Source organism: Doryrhamphus excisus, chromosome 4 (genome assembly GCF_030265055.1).
Source record: "Doryrhamphus excisus isolate RoL2022-K1 chromosome 4, RoL_Dexc_1.0, whole genome shotgun sequence".
Lineage (NCBI taxonomy): Eukaryota > Metazoa > Chordata > Actinopteri > Syngnathiformes > Syngnathidae > Doryrhamphus > Doryrhamphus excisus.
The window spans coordinates 12462695-12480629 of NC_080469.1; the positions used below are offsets into that span (position 1 = coordinate 12462695).

The 17935-nt window shown below is 41.5% G+C and overlaps 1 protein-coding gene across 4 annotated transcripts in view; it reads right to left on the bottom strand.

The window, feature by feature from the left end:
- The window catches only part of kiaa0825 (KIAA0825 ortholog), a 109275-nt gene that overhangs the window by 56468 nt on the left and 34872 nt on the right, over positions 1-17935 (bottom strand). For 2 of the 4 annotated variants that reach the window (XM_058071915.1, XM_058071916.1), the window contains exons 16-22: positions 16946-17125; positions 15456-15689; positions 15078-15382; positions 14712-14818; positions 11381-11525; positions 9951-10100; positions 9080-9174 (exon numbers count right to left, since the gene is read on the bottom strand). In XM_058071915.1, coding sequence (XP_057927898.1) covers positions 9080-9174; positions 9951-10100; positions 11381-11525; positions 14712-14818; positions 15078-15382; positions 15456-15689; positions 16946-17125 — 1216 coding nt within the window. Of the gene's footprint in view, positions 1-9079; positions 9175-9950; positions 10101-11380; positions 11526-14711; positions 14819-15077; positions 15383-15455; positions 15690-16945; positions 17126-17935 lie in introns of those variants that run through there. The other 2 variants (XM_058071918.1, XM_058071919.1) reach the window with 2 other exon arrangements.

The following is a 17935-nucleotide window of genomic DNA, read 5'->3' on the forward strand; positions in this document are numbered from 1 at the left end:
GAAAAAGTGAAAACAAGTGTAGAGGGAGCTTGTGAACAAAAGAAGAGTTCTTCCAGTGTAAAGATGGCCACATTAGAATACAAATCCAGGTCCTCAGACACTCCGGCCACTTAAAAAGCCCCTTAAGTCAAGTGTCAACGATTACGAGCCATCAGTGGCGACACAGGGTCACAGAGTGGGACAGCTGAGGTCACCTATCTCTCTCTCCATGTGCACCATTAAACAGTCCCACAAGGTGCAAAAAAAGGACATGCTGTCATTTGGATGAAAAAATTGGCTTTCCAAAGACAAGGTACCTTACATAGGTTGTATCATTGACTCATACAGGATTTACAGAAAAGTCAGTATTTAAACATTGTACATGTGCAGTTGGAGGTAACACTTGGCAACATGCTCACATACTGTATAGTATGCGTCACTTGTTTGCTGTTAAACCTAATCAATAATGATGAATGTTAATTATGATATATTTTTATTAATAGTCAACGCATTAGCAGCCCCATATCACCACAGGCGAGATTGATTGTACCATCAGTCGAAATTATGAGAAAACCGGAAGGCTGCCAATCAGCACTGCGCGAGTGTGTTGTTGCTTTGTGCCAGTGCATGAGCACATGAACATGTTTGCTGGGATGTGTGTATATGAGTGCTGGGCTGACAGCTGGGCTTGTTCAAGAGGCTTACCGAGCATTCTGCCTGTTTGGGAATCAACAAGCACACAATCAATCTAAAACCTGTGTCAACAGCATAGTACAAAGGATGTAAACAGCCTGAGTCAACATGCTTTAGTTCACATATGACTGCAGGGAGCCTCTAATGTATAATGTGGTATTAGAGACAAAAGAATTTTCACATCATAATTGCATTGGTCTTAGGTCAAAATGTTAAATAAGTTAGACACAGTGTGTATAGGAGCTATGGGGATTGTGTCAAATATGAGTGTGTGTGAGTAGACAAGCGTGTCAGTCCATCAGCATGTCAGCGTCACAGCTCTTCACTAAGTCCCAGATTAACAGTGACAGGCAGAGATCCCTCTAATTATCTCTTCCTGGACCGCATGCAAATCGGGAAACTGAGCAGAGTGCTATGATTGGCCAGGGCCAGCCTGGGCACTACCAGCAGACTAATGTGCCTGACAAAATTATACAACTTCATAATGTACCACCAAAACAGGCTCTCGCCATCACATGGCCTTACACATGCACACCCACACTCAGTAAAAGGGCTACACAGTAGCTGACTCTATATCAAACTGCAAAAGGAAAGAGGATAAAGAAGCTCACTGTCAAGACCGAGACCAGTAACCACAATCGCAATCTCTAAATATTGTATCACTCTGTGTGTGTCTTTTGGTTGAGATGAAATAGCTACATGCCTATGCTGTAAAAATAGAATAATAATAATAATGCTATAATAAATGGAATCGTGACAAGTTTTGCAGTATATTCCAACACAATTATACTTTAGTAACATGAACATTGTCTCACAAGTGTGTTCAACAAAAACAGTGTGTTACACACAATATTTCTTGCAATTGTCTCTCGATTATCTTTTTTATTTATTGTTCCAGACCGGAGTGCCACAAATGAATTCCCGCAAAGTAGAATTAAATATTAATAAATTGATTTTTTTCATAGTTTTTCATTTTTATGGGCATAGAAATCCCATTTATCACTTTCAAACTAATTTTTACCATTATTAGACCCCTATGGATATGAAATAACACCCCTATAGTCACCTTTACACTCCTATTATTGTTCGTTTACAACACATTGAGCAACTGTAGAGCGCAGGCTATGAGATCACTGCAGGGACATAAAAGACTACTTATACTAAACTATACTAAAGTGTTTCAAATAAAACATAGTAGGAAAGAAGGACAGAGTAAGAAGCCTAAACCTTACCACTTCCACAGAGAATGGGAGGAGAACGTTGTATGTTGTGTCAGACGAGCAATGGCTGTCTACATACATGGTAAAGGTAACCTAATTACTTTACTAACCAGAATATTACAAATAACTTGTTTCTCTTTTTTGTTTTCTTTACTAACAAGACATACTCAACCACAAAAGTGGTCAATTATTAATTAATTTCTGAAAAACCATGATAGAGTGAGGGAGCACTTCTAAATGAAATAGCAAGGGACGACTGTATACAGTACATTGTTGCTTCACAATCACAGCTAAGCACTGTATGTAACATACAACACCAATAAAACACTGTTTTCCCAAAAAATTGTGCAAGAAAACATACAGTACCCGAAATGTAAAGCTGTCTTTTCATTGCCATCAGGTTATATGCGTACATTAAGAAAAGGCTTTTTATGATGAATATGTTCCTCTGCGCATATAATAATCTGTAGCAAGGGAAAACATGTCACAAAGTTGGCAATGTCATCAAAGCAATGTATTATTTTACATTCAAATCAGCATAATAATTGTTTAATAGATCAATCAGTCACGTTTCTTAATATTGTTAAAGTAATATTTTCAAAAAATTGTGTTCACTATCGAAAGCTGCTGATTCAGCATCCCAAAGTTATTGTTATTATTCTTTAATCATGAATGACAGGTGTGGTCAAAATCATATCTGGTGTGAATGCTACAGCAGTCTGTCTGTATTGTATTTGCGTATGCGGCGGTCCCAGTTGTACTTGTACTTCCAAGTGCGTGCTGTCTACTTGCAAAACGATGGGCAAGATTTGGGGATCCATATGTGGTGAGTGTGTACTTCAAAATTCAAGCAAGATAGATTCTCTCCACCACAATCACTCGAGAGAGCCACATAGTTTGTTGTACTGTGTAGAATACTGTCTTTATCTTTATAATTCCAACCCCCTGAGTGCATTTCAGGAGTCTTGGGACTTGCCATTTTTAATCAGGAACTGTTGAGCTTTGTCTTGTACCCTGTTCCATCCGGCATCTCTATTCATCCTTTGAGGGCTTTGTAGTAGATTAAATGGCATTTTCATTTGGCTCTTCCTCTCTGCAGAAATTCATCCATCCACACATGGAAGTCGAATTGCCCCAGAGGTGGCTTGTTTATGCTGTGAAAAGTCTCTGAAAATTCCAATATTTACAGCGATTGACTTTACACACATGACAGGCAATCCTGCTGAGAGGTTTGCTGCTTGGTATAATCACACTGCACTTACAACTCTGCCAGGGAACAGTGATATTTCATGTAACTACTGCAATCCCCAAAGGAGTGCAGATGGAAGGAATGCAATGGTTAGAACAAGGGGTGGCTAGAAATAGATTGGATTTTTTTTTCTTTAAAGACTCCACAAATACCTATGTCAAATCTAATTAATGAATTAAATAACTTTAGTGTGCCGAGACATCCATAGAATTACAGTGAGCCGCTAAACTCGACAGCCCCTGAAGTTGTGCAATGGATTCAATCAATGTGTAAAACACATTTACACAACAGCACTTTCAATCAGTACCAGGGACTGGTACACACTTGACTAAACAAACTGCATCAGCAGAGCAATTGTATCATTGCATTGCATCATTGCATGTAGCATTGCTTAATCTTTACTGAACTTTACAAATGTGAACACAACCTAAAAGATTTTGTCCAGTACCACAAAGGGACCACGGAAAATACCATGGTGAACCCTCATGATAAATGCCTCATGCTTCCATAATGGTTTGACCATGACCACTCTCTGAGAAGACAGATTTGCTTTGACCCTCCAGCTCGTTTTTACCAGGTTGGAGACAAATATTTCACAAAGCATCCTACTGAGGCCTGAAGGTAAGAAGAGGTTGAGAAATAAATATGACAAAGAGAAACGGCAGACGGTGAGTAGCGTTGGGGGTGGTAGTTGATGGGGGAGAAGGTGTGGCCTCTGCCTGCCTGGCTGACAGTTGACTCTGCTGGATGTGACTTTCACAGTCTGCTGGTGGTTTGTGTGGAAGCCATCACATCTGTGACTGGCCCTATGATTAATGAGCCTCTCAGATTGTCTGTACAGTTTGAAGAGGGGGCATGGCCTTATCCCAGGCATTCGCCTTTGAAGCAAACCTCCAAATATGGCACTGAAATATAAGACGGAAACATTCGAAGACATTTGCATACATGTGTGTACAAGATGTACAAGTGTGCACCACTTTTGTATGTGCCACCTGCTTACATTAAATGACAACCTCAATGTGACAGTCTTGTCCAGGGATAGTGAAGACAAAACACTTCATGTATAAGTGAGAGGACAATGCATGTATTCTGTCTCCACCAACACAAACTCCCATCCTGAGCTGTCAGTCAGTGAAGAGGACACACAGAAGGGGATGGAGGAGACAAGAAAGACTTCCTCAATGACACATCACACACTCCTGATTTTCAAAAGTGACAAGTCTTTTGAATTTCTGCCCTCGCAAAAATGGAGAGGCTGATGATGGATTCTTGTTTCTCTGGCAGCCATTAAATATCACTGTGGTTAACCTTGAGACTCTTTGCAACCAACCAACACTCGGCCAATAAACTGCTCAAACGGTAAGCACCATCCTCCAGTCAAATGATTGATACCATGCAGACTATGGCTTAAGTCACAGGGTTCAAATGACACTACAAACATTATTAACCATTATTAATAATTTATTTGCATTATGACATCACCAGGCTCGGAAATGGTGAGATCTCTGTCTCCATGAAACCCAACAAGCTCATCATGTACAGTGGGATATTGAACACTGCTGCTTACTGCGAAGTTATACGTGTATTGTGGCTGTGGTTAGTTCCGTTTTTTTTCCACATTCCCGCAACCTCCCCTCGTCATATCAGTGTTTTGACCATCGTTTTGTACATCGTTCCTCTGGAATGTCCCTTCCTGTGACCCAGAACGTGGTTAATGTCCAAAAATGTGCTTCTTTGTGGACTGTCATTGTGTGTAGACGCGCTGCAGCAGGCAGCCGTGTGGTTCAGTGTACAGCAGTAATCTTTTGTTTTTTGTTTATTATTGTCAGTTGTACTGGGATGTAACTCAACAGAGTCACGATTGTATTGTTTATATCAAAATAATGACTGAATTAACAAGGTTGCAACCAAGAAACAGCGCTTCTTAGTCACACACTGTTGGGGACAGACGTGGACAAACACAACTCATTAGCATTAAAGCTACAGTTACACAAAACAATGTGTTCCCAGTAGGACTTGCTAAAAGCGCATTTAAACTAAATTCTAAATTAGAGTAAAAATGATAGATTTTGGGCAACATACTTCTAATACAATTCCAGTTTGATACGATTCTTTTAACATTATGAAATTGGACCTATAGAGTGAATCCTCTTGTCCGACACCCCTAAAAGCACACACTTGCTCATTATCTAACACATAAAGTAGTCCTGTTATCCAGCATCTACCCAGGTTGATCAGCATCCGCTGTGAAAGATGAACACTCTGACATATTTGTTTTTATTTTGTTCTGTGAGAAAAAGGGCCTGCCATATGGCAGCGCCCCGGGACAGATGGCGTTTGCCCACTTCCTGAAAGCACAAGCGTCTATTGTGGCAATTTAAGGAGCTGTTCAAGCACTAGAATGCCACAGACTTACTTTTTTCCCCCCACAAAACAGCTATTGCTATGGGTTAGAGGGGCAATAGGAAAGAGCGGTCAGTGCAGTTGTAATGGTATTAGTGTTCAATATTTACAGTGTAAGTAAGTTAATAAACTTCAAAAACATGATATGAAATGATTCCATGTATGAGAATAATACACATACTCTGCCCAATGCTCTTTACCTGCAGACAGGTGTTCGAAAGGTTAAGCATGAATGTCCTTGGATGTATGATGGAGTGGAGGAGGCGCCCTCTGACACATTTACCCTCATCTCTCATAGTTGGCTATTTCTTATCAAACACAATCCTACCACTGACACACACAAGCAAAGTGGTTAAAGTCACCTTGGCATTTGTATCTCTAGTACACACTTGGTTTCTCAGAATGCAATAAAGGGTGGCATTTGGTGTTTATAGAGGTACAAGGCCTTGTAATACTAGTGTTCACTAAAGAAGACGCTCCAGGTCTGGATGAAAATCAAATGATTCAGTTATCAGTTGATTCACTTAGTTCTTAGTTGCTGCAACAAATAAGGGCACTGGAGGATCTGCAATTTATAGAAGGGGAGATGTCACAAAACCGTGTACTGTCTACACACTGTCTATAAGATTTAAAGTCACAGTCAACAAACTGGGAGTAACAGTTTGTTTGCATTCACCACTTTGACACAACTTTAATGGATCTGCTGTTACCGTACAGTGAAACAAGTAATGCATTCTGATGACACATGATGTTGTCATCAATTTACTAAGAATGCTTGAGTTACTGAAAGTAAAGTGGACTTTTGCATGGACGCTTACTAGCGTAAGTGTAATTTTACCTGGGATTTTGTTTTTCTGTTTCTTAAGGGAAGGTTCTTATCCCAATCATATTTCACTACATTCAGGGCCACTCAATAAGCCACCAAGCTACAGGCAGCCAATCCACCATTCATTTTGTCAGAAAACAAGCCGCCTAAGAAAGTTAGTCCACCCACAAGCCATCTATCTACACACTCGCACAGCCGGTGTAGCAGGAAGCCAGGTCAGCCCAGTCAGCCGGGCTACCCTGGGGGTCCTGGGGTGGCATTAATCAGTCTGGTTTCTGCTGAAAAGCTCAATCTGTGGATGATGGATGAGCCATCATGCTGAGGGAACTGAAGTGACGGGTGACAAAGAAGGACACACACACCTGAATAAATCCACTCTCCATCCTGTCTAACCCCGACGCTCCACCGTCAAGGTAGCTGGGTGAAAGTGTGTGTGTGCGTGTGTGCGTGCAGGGATAAGTGTCTCAGCATGTGTCCTGCTCCGCTAATGAAGTCATCTGAACAGTGATTTAACAGCCCCAGTGCAAAAGCCTACCACCCTTAACTCATAGCCTTGCTCTATTAGAATGTGATATAAACCCTGGGCACAATAACCGTCCTGCCACTGTAACAATATATAGAGGGCAGTGGCCAATGGACAACACTGCTAACTCACAAAGTCTAGGGAGCAAATTATTATCTCTGTATAGGGAAGCCATTCAAGGTGACTAAAACTTAAAAGATAAAGAAATATTAAGCATCACAATGGGTTTCTATGTGATTTTTTTTTTGTGGACCACTTTAGGAATTTTATTTGCCAAATGACACTGTCTGCTCATGACATTTTAATGAATATAACTGATAACTGCTTGTGGGGTCAATCATTTAGATGCTCACTGAGCTGACGTCTTGAATCATGATGTCCTGAATCAGGCCCATATATTCAAATGTGGGTTTAACAAATACTTGAAAATTGTTTCACTCATTGACGTTCCACTGCAGCATTTGTTGTTACACCACTAAAAAACAGTTCTAACCCGAGGTGAAATAAGTCTGTGTTCACAAAGAAAGTGGGACTATTATCTGCACACACTGATCACAGAATCATTTCATCAGTGTGTTATGACCTTCCCTTTGGAGCTATTTTGAAGTTGGAAATGTATCAAATACAGACTTTGGCTTACATGATACAAGCCGTGAAACTACCTTCCCTGCTCTTTGAGAATGTTTCTGGTACAACTTAAATAGTTCTCCAAATTCTCCATGAAATCTGCCAAAAAAGACATGTAACGAGCAAATGACAGCATCATAGACACTTTCGATATAGTGAGATTCGGGTAAGTTCAGTTGAATAAATACAGTCGGTGTTTAAACATGGAGAAGAACATACTGCATGGCGAGGGATAATGTAATTGTATGTGATTGTCAAGAATCCCTTCTTGACCTAAAGAAGACAAAGCTAATCACAACACAGCACATAGCTGCACACTTCACCCTTATTAGACCTGTGTCCTTGGCAGATGCAGAGCTTGCCCTTTGTTAGCAAGGTGTGTGTATGTGTGTTTTACAATAGCGGTGATTTAGAATGGATTGGGCGTAGGCTTGGAGACAAGGTGCAGTAGCCCCCATGGCTCCCTGATAGCTGGCAGCGTGACAGCTGGGAATGGAGAGCAGGGAACAGCCTGAAGTATTGCCATCTAATATGTGTCACATACCTGCATAAATATTTATGTCCGTTTCAGAGCAAGAACAGGAGAGGACAAGGGGGGTGAGGAGGAGGATGGGACACCATCAGTGGACTTGGGTGAAGTCAATCAGGTGACACTAAGATTCAAGCTTGTATCCTTACGGCTTTGCCTGATGACTTGTTACATTTCAAGCATGTAACGTGCACCGTAATTTCTGGTGTATAAACCATTACTTTTTTTCTTAAACTTTGAAAACTGTGGCTTATACAATGGTGGGAAAAATTCAAATATAATGACATCTCCTTTACTTCAGAACTACTACTAACGCGTTACATACTGTGTCGCTTACGGGTCAGTGGGGAAACAGTAGCTCTTTTATTGTTGAAGGCATTAGTCAGAACAAGTCAGCAACAAGGGAAGAAAACCAAGGTCTTCTGTATTTGCTTTTTGGCACATGTTGAGATTAAAATGTCAACAACCAGAACACAGGCCACTTCAGCAAATTGGAGACTATTGAGTAAGCTAACAGTAGCATGAATGTTATTTTTTTTTAATCTGTGCATCCTCAACACACCAGCTGTAGTTAACTGTATGGTCTCAGCTCATCACACATAAAACTCAAATTGAAATTGCTACATCAAAAAGTGACTGTGTTGAAAGAGAAATTCTAACCTTAGCCTGATGCTTTATACTATACACATATACACTATGGTCTCTAATTTCGTAGACTAGGGGCAGGCGCGGTGCAAGGCAGGTGCACCCAGCATAGAGTCTTGTCGCTTCCCCTGCGCCAAGAATACGCCAGGAGCTGGCGAGCTTTCTCCACACCTTCGGCGTGCTATTTTGTCACGAAATTGTCACCTTCCCTGGCGCGCCGCCACGCCCATCTCGGTGCAGTCCAGTCTACCAAATTACAAATTGGCTGCACACACTGCTGCACTGGACCAAATTACCACTGCGTGGGCTGCGCCACACTACGCCACCCTGCAACACCTTGCGCTGCACCATGAAATTAGCGCCCTATGAGTCTTCAGTGTCTTACCTGTTGGCGAACAGAGTTTTGAAGGTGACCTGACACATGTCTTGATATGCTGGCAGCAACTTTGGCCAGTCCCACGCACATTCAACCAAGCCACCCTGTAGATGTATCAGCATGTCATACTGTTAGATATGAACCAGCGTTAGCAGCATCACTGTATTATTGCTATAGATGGGACCCACTAACAAGGGAGGGAGGGGTCCCTTCCTTGAGAGCTGAACTGAACACAAACACCAGGCCATCTATCATGTCAGCACAATATGCTTTTCTTCTTATTCCAATAAGACAGCAATTAATTGATAAATCTATTTGAGAGGATGCGGTTATTATTTATAGAAATATAAATGGATTTGTGGGAAGGAGTCGTTAGTCATCCTATTATTTATTCTTCTGCTTTTGTTACTGTCTTCTAAGCCGCAATACCTAACAACAAAACCCATTCTTTTTTTTTTAATTATCAAACACAACATTAACACACTTTGAAACGAGTGCCAGATTATGGAAGAAAATAAAAATCTGATTGCCAAAATGTCACTCCTGACCCCAGGCGAAGTTTTATTGACAAAAGAAGAACTCCACTTGCTCCCTCCATCTATCCACCCATCCTCTGATCTTTATTCATAGGAGATTGATGGAGGTGAATCCCCCCCACTCCCTACTCAATTCTATTTGATAAACTACATAGGTACCTAAAGTGGAGAAGGCTGCGTTAATCATTCTATTAATAAGACAAGCTATTCGCCCTGCTGTAATGAACTGAAAACAAGATTCTTTCAATGTCCTGAACTAGTTAAATGTGTTATCCATGTTTACAAATGGCCCAATGATTTGTTGACAGTAGCAACAACAAAACAGTTTCACTGTGTTCACTAACCTGATTCAGCTTCTTTCTGCCAATTCGATCAAATTCTTCAAGTGGATTGAATTTCTTGGTGCATGTACAATGATCAAGGTCAAAGTTCACCGAGTAAGCAGGATTGCGCGGGAAGTCTGCGTTCACACCCAATTTAGACATCAGCAAGTCCTGTGGATCATGACAAAAACATGGGATCAATAAGAAAGTCTTCAGGTTTTTAATACTACAGCATTGTATACTTTGGTTAAGTTCCAGCAAAAATACATGTCAAAGTCATATTGTGTGTATGTGTGTGTATTAGAGTGTGTGTGAGTGGGCATGGATGTCCTATTACACATTCCACACTCCCATCCGTCACTTTGACATGGCTTGTGACGCTCCTTTCCCTCTACCTCACTGCTTGTGTCCCTGACCTGAGTGGTCTTGTCTCAGCCTTGACTACAGGGTAGAGCGACTCTACCAAACCTCCAACAGCCTGTTTCTTGGAGAGCCCGTTCACAGTCTCACAGCTTTTTATGGACCCCATTAACAGCAGCCTAATGTACAGTATACTCATTCGCTCAAGTTGGTATTTCAAGCTGCATCCTTATAGACAATATGATGTAAAATATATGGCAACTGTAACTATGTGGTTGGCGGTTACTGAAGGCCGTTTACTCCATATAGCTGTCCAAGAACTGAATTGCTATTTGTCATCATTTACTTTAGTGAGACGTTTTATCGACAGAATAAGTGTAGGACCAGACCAAATTAACCTGAGACAAAAAAATGTCAACATAAGTAAAAGGGAATTTACTAGGTCCCGATCTGAATTTTTTGTCCCCGAGGCCAAGTACTGAATCCCGATCCGATACTTCTATAATACATTAAAAAAACAAACAAAAAAAACTAAACGAAGAAACACATCCATGATGTCCCTTACTTTTTATTTTATTCACCTTATTTGTTAGAAACCCCATAATTTAACATGTTTTGTGTCATCTGTGCAGCACTGATAATGTTTGGCTCGGGTCATTGATTTGGCCTTTCCTGTCCTTCCTTGCGCCTCGTCCTTGTTTCCCCAAGTTATTGCTGTACATGAATGCATAAAGGTGAGGTTTTAATTCCATTATTAGACCTGTGTGAGTTACATTGTACACCTTTTGGTCAGTCTTTGTTTTGAGCAATGACAATAAAGGTATTCTATTCAAAAATATCGCTGTAAAAATACCAAAAATATGGAGACTTCTTTTTATTTACCCTACATGCGGTGAGTGTATAACATGGTCCGTGTAACATATAACATCCTGACATCACTGCAGGTCTGAACCCTTCAGGTCACCTGAGCCATAGAGCAAGCAGCATGTAGCACTTTCTTCCTCCGTGTCTCCTCGCCCCAACTTCTCCACAGCCTGCGGCCTCGGGCCAGCAACCACCTAACTGCTGGGGCAGAGGGAGTGCTTCCCTACCTCATTGCCTTGGATGATGTGATGGATGTGCCTCAGGTAGCTGCTGCCCCCTGCTTTGTGGCAAACCTCCAGCAGCATCAGGCCCATTTTCTGCTCGGTCAGTTCGTCTGCAGCCACCACACTCTCCTTTCCCAGCTCGTGGATGCTGGGAGCCAGATGGACAAATGGACATTTGTCATACATGTATTATTACAACAACTTAAATTGTACATGATCATTAGCTGTACCTAATGAAGTATCCAGTACAATTCAAGAAATAGATAGTGGCATATCCTGCGCTACATTCACGACTATTTGTGAAAGGGACTCTGACCGAAGGATGTGGGCGCACTAAAAGTGATTTGTGCGTACGCTTAAGCATGTCCTGCATGTGTGTGTGTAATTGTGTGTCAAGGTCCTCGCACATGTACAGTCCTCCATCCCTGACAAATGCCCCCATCATTTTCCTAGCCTTCTTATACAGATGGATGTCCTGCTACCGTCCATCAAACATTCACATGCACTTCCTGTCATTGTTCTCTCTCAATAGCTATCCCACTTTGTAATTATAAGGTGGCAGGACTGGTGCTGCCTGCCTGTCAGCCAGTCGTTGGCTACTTGACATTGAGGGTGGCAAAGAAAGTGGGGGCACGTCTTGTCCGTATGTCTGCTCATTCTTTTTGCCTGGCGTCCCCAGCGGTCGTGTTGTCTAGGACCGTGGCTGTGCATCCGTGTCAGCACCTGCGCTGTGTATCCTTTCCTGTCTATCACTGTGCAGGTGAAGCAGATGATTGGATTCAGTCAGTGGGGTGATTAATGAGGGCCCCTCTGGATTTGGGACAGCCTATCAATCATGTCATTAGGGCCAATGTGCCCTGAAAGAGGCAGACCTCCGCCAAGGAATAACTGCATTCATCTTCATCTGGATATGCATCCCGTCAGCCCAGCCAGGGTCACCATGATGGAGAACAATAATCTTCTCCTCAACAAATTACTTTGCAAAGACAGTGGGTGCCTACAGGAGGGAGGTGGGGTGAAAGCTGGTCATGGAAAGCAGGAATCAGGAATCATACCTGTCAATATTTGCATTATAAAATAAGGGGAAATGTTCTGGAAAAATACGGGAAGATGAAGGAAAATAAGGGAAATCTTCCACAATTATTTTGATATGGGGGGACAGTTGGCACAAAGACTATCCATTATGTTATTTTACTGGTGTGCTTATTTTATTCTGAAGGCCTGAAATGACTGGAAACAGGGTGCACGGAGCTGAAGTTTGGGATGGCTCTAAACGCATGATTTCAGAGGGCGTTGTAAAACTAGAGGTTTGTGATGTCACAGATGGGCGGGCTTCCTTATATGGGCGTGTGCTGTAGGCGAGATACGCTCGCTGTCCTCCACCAAGCTCTGCTTTCCCCGACCTCTCCTAAGCTCTACTTCTGTGCTTACGTTGTGAACAATGGTTCTTTGGGTGTTTACAATTCCTAATAAGGAAAATATCAGGCTCAAGTGGTTGGACTTCCTGATTCCCTGTTCACTGTTTTGTGAACATGGGCCAGTATGCAGCTGGACTAGCCGACAATCTGGCTGAAGCCTGATGTCTTTCCCACATTTGTGTTGAAGAGTCAGAAGAGCAAGCAGTAAGTAACAATTTATTATGTCCTAACTGTGTTTATTTTGTGTAAGTCATAGAACAAAAGCGGTTGTCTGTGTAGCATTATAGAGTGTGCATACAGGGAGCATGGTTGATAATAGCCATTTCCCACAACCTGTGGGTCTACCTGAGTTTTTTAAACACTGGTAGTAAAATGTGTAATGACCAAACTAAATTGTTAAAGCTACTAACCCTTGAGAGATGTCTTGAAGTAACCTCTTTTCCTGAGAAAGTTTGGACTGTCTTACGGTGTGTAGTTGTTGACAGAAGTCCCTACTTATTTGAAAGGGTCGAAAAATGAACAGAAAATGTCCCCTATAAACTATTAAAATGGGAGGTCGCCTGTAAAAAAGGGCAAAATACAGTAGTTTCCTGTTGAAAATGGGAGGGTTGACAGGTATGACAGGTTGGGAGGGCATATGTTCTTTGTAGGAAGGTTTTAACGGTTGCATTTGTGTGTGAGAACCCACAGGAGACACAAGTGAGTGAACTTTTTTTTTTGGAGTCACTCCATCTGCCACACACACACACACACACAGTCTCTTACTCGAACACTGTATTGTGATTGTTTACAAGCCAGGCGTCACTTCCCTGTGAAGGTTAGTTTAATGAATAGTAATGATCGCACTGAATGCCTCAGACAGGTGATACATAATCACTCATCCTTTTCTCCCCTCTGAACACACATACAAACACACACACACACACTCTCCATGCCATGTCTTTGCCTTCCGCCAATGCCCACCCACCCTACCGCTCATGTCACTGTATGAGATAAAAATTCATGTTCATTATCAGTATTTTGTTGTTGTTTAGTTTTTTAATATAAGTTGCCATTTTTTGCATGTATGTGGCTTGGTTGTGGTGAAGAAAGAAACACACCGTTCTGACGACAATGTGCAGAGATAAAGGGTATAGGTCAGCATGCAGTGCATCATATTCCATAATATAGATGGTCAAGGTGGTAAATCACAAATTACTACAATGAAAAATTTGTGCAACAAATTTAAAGCATAACCACAACAGTCCGAAATCAATGATTTTCTCTTGTGTGTGTTCATGATGCCACCAAAAGCTTTACAAGTAATGTTCATAGAACTGAAAATTCATGTGAAGGTACAACATACTGGTGGCATAATGAAAAAATACTTACATATTGGAATATTTGGATTATTGGATATATGTATGTCCTGGCTGCTCACTACAAAATGGTCAGCAATTGTGAAAAACTGACTACGGCATACACTGTAAAGTAGAGTTTATTTAAAAAACCCTTTCTTCTCCACATTTGTTATGCGTTAAGGGTTTTATTATTAATCGTTGACTTATCTTTGCACTGGTATAAAAGTTGATGATACTGATGTGACATGTAATTTATACTAGTTATACGGAAGGAAAGAAAAAGTCCAGCACCCCGGAATGGATTTTGGACTGTTTCAGTGCTGAATGTCAATTATGTGTGTTGGTCTGCCTCCTGACTAAAAGCCCTCAACCATAATTTTATTTTTAATACATCACACATCAGGAGAAAATTATTTCTTTAACCAAATGGCATGAATAAAATCCTAACCCAGGTGAATATTCAGCATTAAGTGATGGATGACGCTGTCCAACATGCATGATCACATTCATATTAAGAGTATATCCGCGACATTTTGACCATGACGTCTGTATTAATACCTCTAGTTGGTCTCTTACCTGTCTATGCAGAGTTTGCGGGCCTTGTGCAGCTGCATGCTCATCCACTTTGGTCTTTTTTCCTCTAGAGCCTGCAATACCTTGTGTAACGCAGGTTTGGGAACTCCCTGGCATGAACGCAATACAAATTTAGAGAATTTAAAGTATTTAGAGGGATTGTAGAAGTGGCTCAATTTGGCTTTGCATAAGAGCATGATGATATAAGAACATTATTTTGTTAACTCCTTATACGCTGGATATTCTGGTCTAAATTGTTTAATTAGCCAAACAATGGAAGAAGCTCAATGTGGCTTTTTTATGTACTGTTGTAGAACAACCAAAGTCTCCTTATTACTGCTATCACTGTTCTGTCATTCGCAAAATTACCTTCTGCTGAATCCCCACTGAAGCCTGCAGACACTCAGCCAGCAGGGTCAGGTGGTCCTTGGCCTGACAGTTCAAGACCAGCCCACTGATCTTTTCAAGCGAGTGCAGGTCCCCCAGTCCATGGATCAGGCAGTTAAACAGGGACCAGAGTAACAGGCCTACAGAGCGAAGCTGCCGGGCATGCTGGGAAAGGTGTTTCTCAGCCACTTGGAAGAGATAGCGGATGGGGAGGGGCAAAGATGCTACCACCAGCGGCAGGTTGGTGAAAATGAAGGACATAGCTTGAATGGCCAGAGATATGACAGCTGCAGGGAGAGATTGCATGCATGATGTTCCTCTGCAGGAAACTTAAGGAATTACAATCTACAGTATGCATACTCTTCGAAGAAGCAGTCTCTTTCCCTCGCATTTCCACTGGTTTGTAATTCCAACTTTTAGGAACTTGAGCCAGGACACTTTCTGGAACATCTCTCACCCCAAAGACTCCACCGGACTCCTCTGAGGCCTGCCACTCCATCGACATGGAAACCAGGTGCGTCAGGAGGCTATTAGTGGATTTGGTGACTATCACCCGGATGCAGCTGATCACCACAGGTTCTTTCTGTGATGTTTCTGACAAAAGAGGTGAATGAATAATGCTTCACTACCCCTGGATAACACTTGGATAACCAAAATTGTGACGCTCATAAGATACAGAAACAGAAATAATAGTATTTTGATGTAATTAAAAGACAATTGGCTTACTATTTAAGCTACTTGCCAATGCCTCAAATAATAGGTTGAGACACATCAACAAACCAGTCAGTCTCAATAGGCCTACTTCATTATGTTACAACTCAAGTTTAGACAGAAATGTCAAATATAGCCAATAGATTGCTGCCATATTAAACTGAAATGTCTCTAATAAAGCAAGTAATACCTGGTTAAATTCAGATGTGTTCAATCAATTTCAGTGGCCTGACCGTCAAAGTCTTAGTGCCCTCTCAAGGTGCCAGTATGTATAGTATGTCTTCCATTGTGCTGCCTTTTCATATCCAGCTGATATTGATAGCAGTGGAGCTATACTACATGAAGCTGTATGGCAGTCATAAATTTCCCACAGAAGCAGCTGTAGAACCAAAGGCTACGGGAGAGATAAAGTACGCTGGCGGTATTGGAAGTGCTGTGAAATCTTAAGGGACGCCTAACAAATGTGTGACCTCAGACCTACAGAAAAAGACTGGAGCGGAACACAAAATGATATAGCTGTTTGACGAGGCAGTGCTCCTTGGCAGGTAAGACCTAGACCTATTTTTCAAAGTCACTTGGTTTTCACACTTTGCACCACCTTGTATTGTGCCAATGCGTTGTATGGATATCAGTATGTGACGTAAGTAGAATAGTGAAATATGTTGTGTTATCTAGAAATGTGAATAGCAGGAATAAAACATGATTAGCGGGGGGCAATCCTTTGACCAAACAGTGTATCACCTCTAATTTATACTACAATAACTTATTTAGTCAACTAGGATGTAAAAATGTTGAAACAAGAGCTAAAACCTCCACAGGGACTCTGTATCAAAACATTAAGTATATTGAGATGGCAAAAGGGGGGAAAAGAATAATCATGATTTTGCAATTGCACAGTACCTCTTCAAATATAATGAAATATTATAAGCTTTTAGTGTTTGACATTTTAAATGATGTGGTCAAGTCTCGTTCATCAGTGTCTTTTTATACAAGCTATAGCTTTAAAGGTCGGTATGGATCTACAGCTTCAGCCTATAGAAATGACATTTTGCAACCATTTACACGAATCTAATAAAAAAAACGGTTGTTGTGAGGGAATTTGAGATACAGCATTATTCAGTGGCCACAGGCTACATTACCTGCCAGTGTGTACAAATGCTCCCATACGTGTGCACTCTCCAGGTATGGCTGAAGGGCCTGAGTCAAGGCCTGAGGAACATCGTTCAAGCAGGTATAAATGTTGAAAAGTGCATCAATGAAGGTATCACCTGCCTTACAATGTTCTGGAGGTATTTCGAGGTGGCTCTCCTGACAAAAATCTGGAGAAAAGAAGAAGACATTGACAGGATTACATTTTGAAAACTTAAAAAGGAGGGTTTCTGGTCAGGATTTATGCTTTTATTTATTTAATTCGTATGACTCTCGGGGTGGGCAAACTTTTTTACTCGTTGGCCGCATCAAGTTAACAAAATTGGCCAGGGTGCCATACTGGACATTTGCTCAGTGTGACGTCACAACTCTTCTACTTCATAATATTTTCGTCATCTGTGTGCCCCAAATACTCCATTATCCATGGATAATGGATAATTATTTAAAATTATGATTATTTAGATATTTTATTAATTCATTTGTAATGTGGCTGCATGGCGGTCGAGTGGTTAGCGCGCAGACCTCACAGCCATTTCTGTGTGGAGTTTGCATGTTCTCCCCGTGCATGCGTGGGTTTTCTCCGGGTACTCCGGTTTCCTCCCACATTCCAAAAACATGCTAGGTTAATTGGCGACTCCAAATTGTCCATAGGTATGAATGTGAGTGTGAATGGTTGTTTGTCTATATGTGCCCTGTGATTGGCTGGCGACCAGTCCAGGGTGTACCCTGCCTCTTGCCCGAAGACAGCTGGGATAGGCTCCAGCACCCCCGCGACCCTCGTGAGCGATAGAAAATGAATGAATTAATGAATTAATGAATTTGTAATCTTCTCCTTTCACAGTAAAAAAGGTCAAATGTCAAGGTTTCCCAGCCTGAGAAGTATTAACAGAATGGGCGAACAAAAGGCATTAGAAAGTGAAGGAAAACTCACATATGTGCTCGATGGATAGATGGGAAAAAAAGGACAGATTACAAAGCCC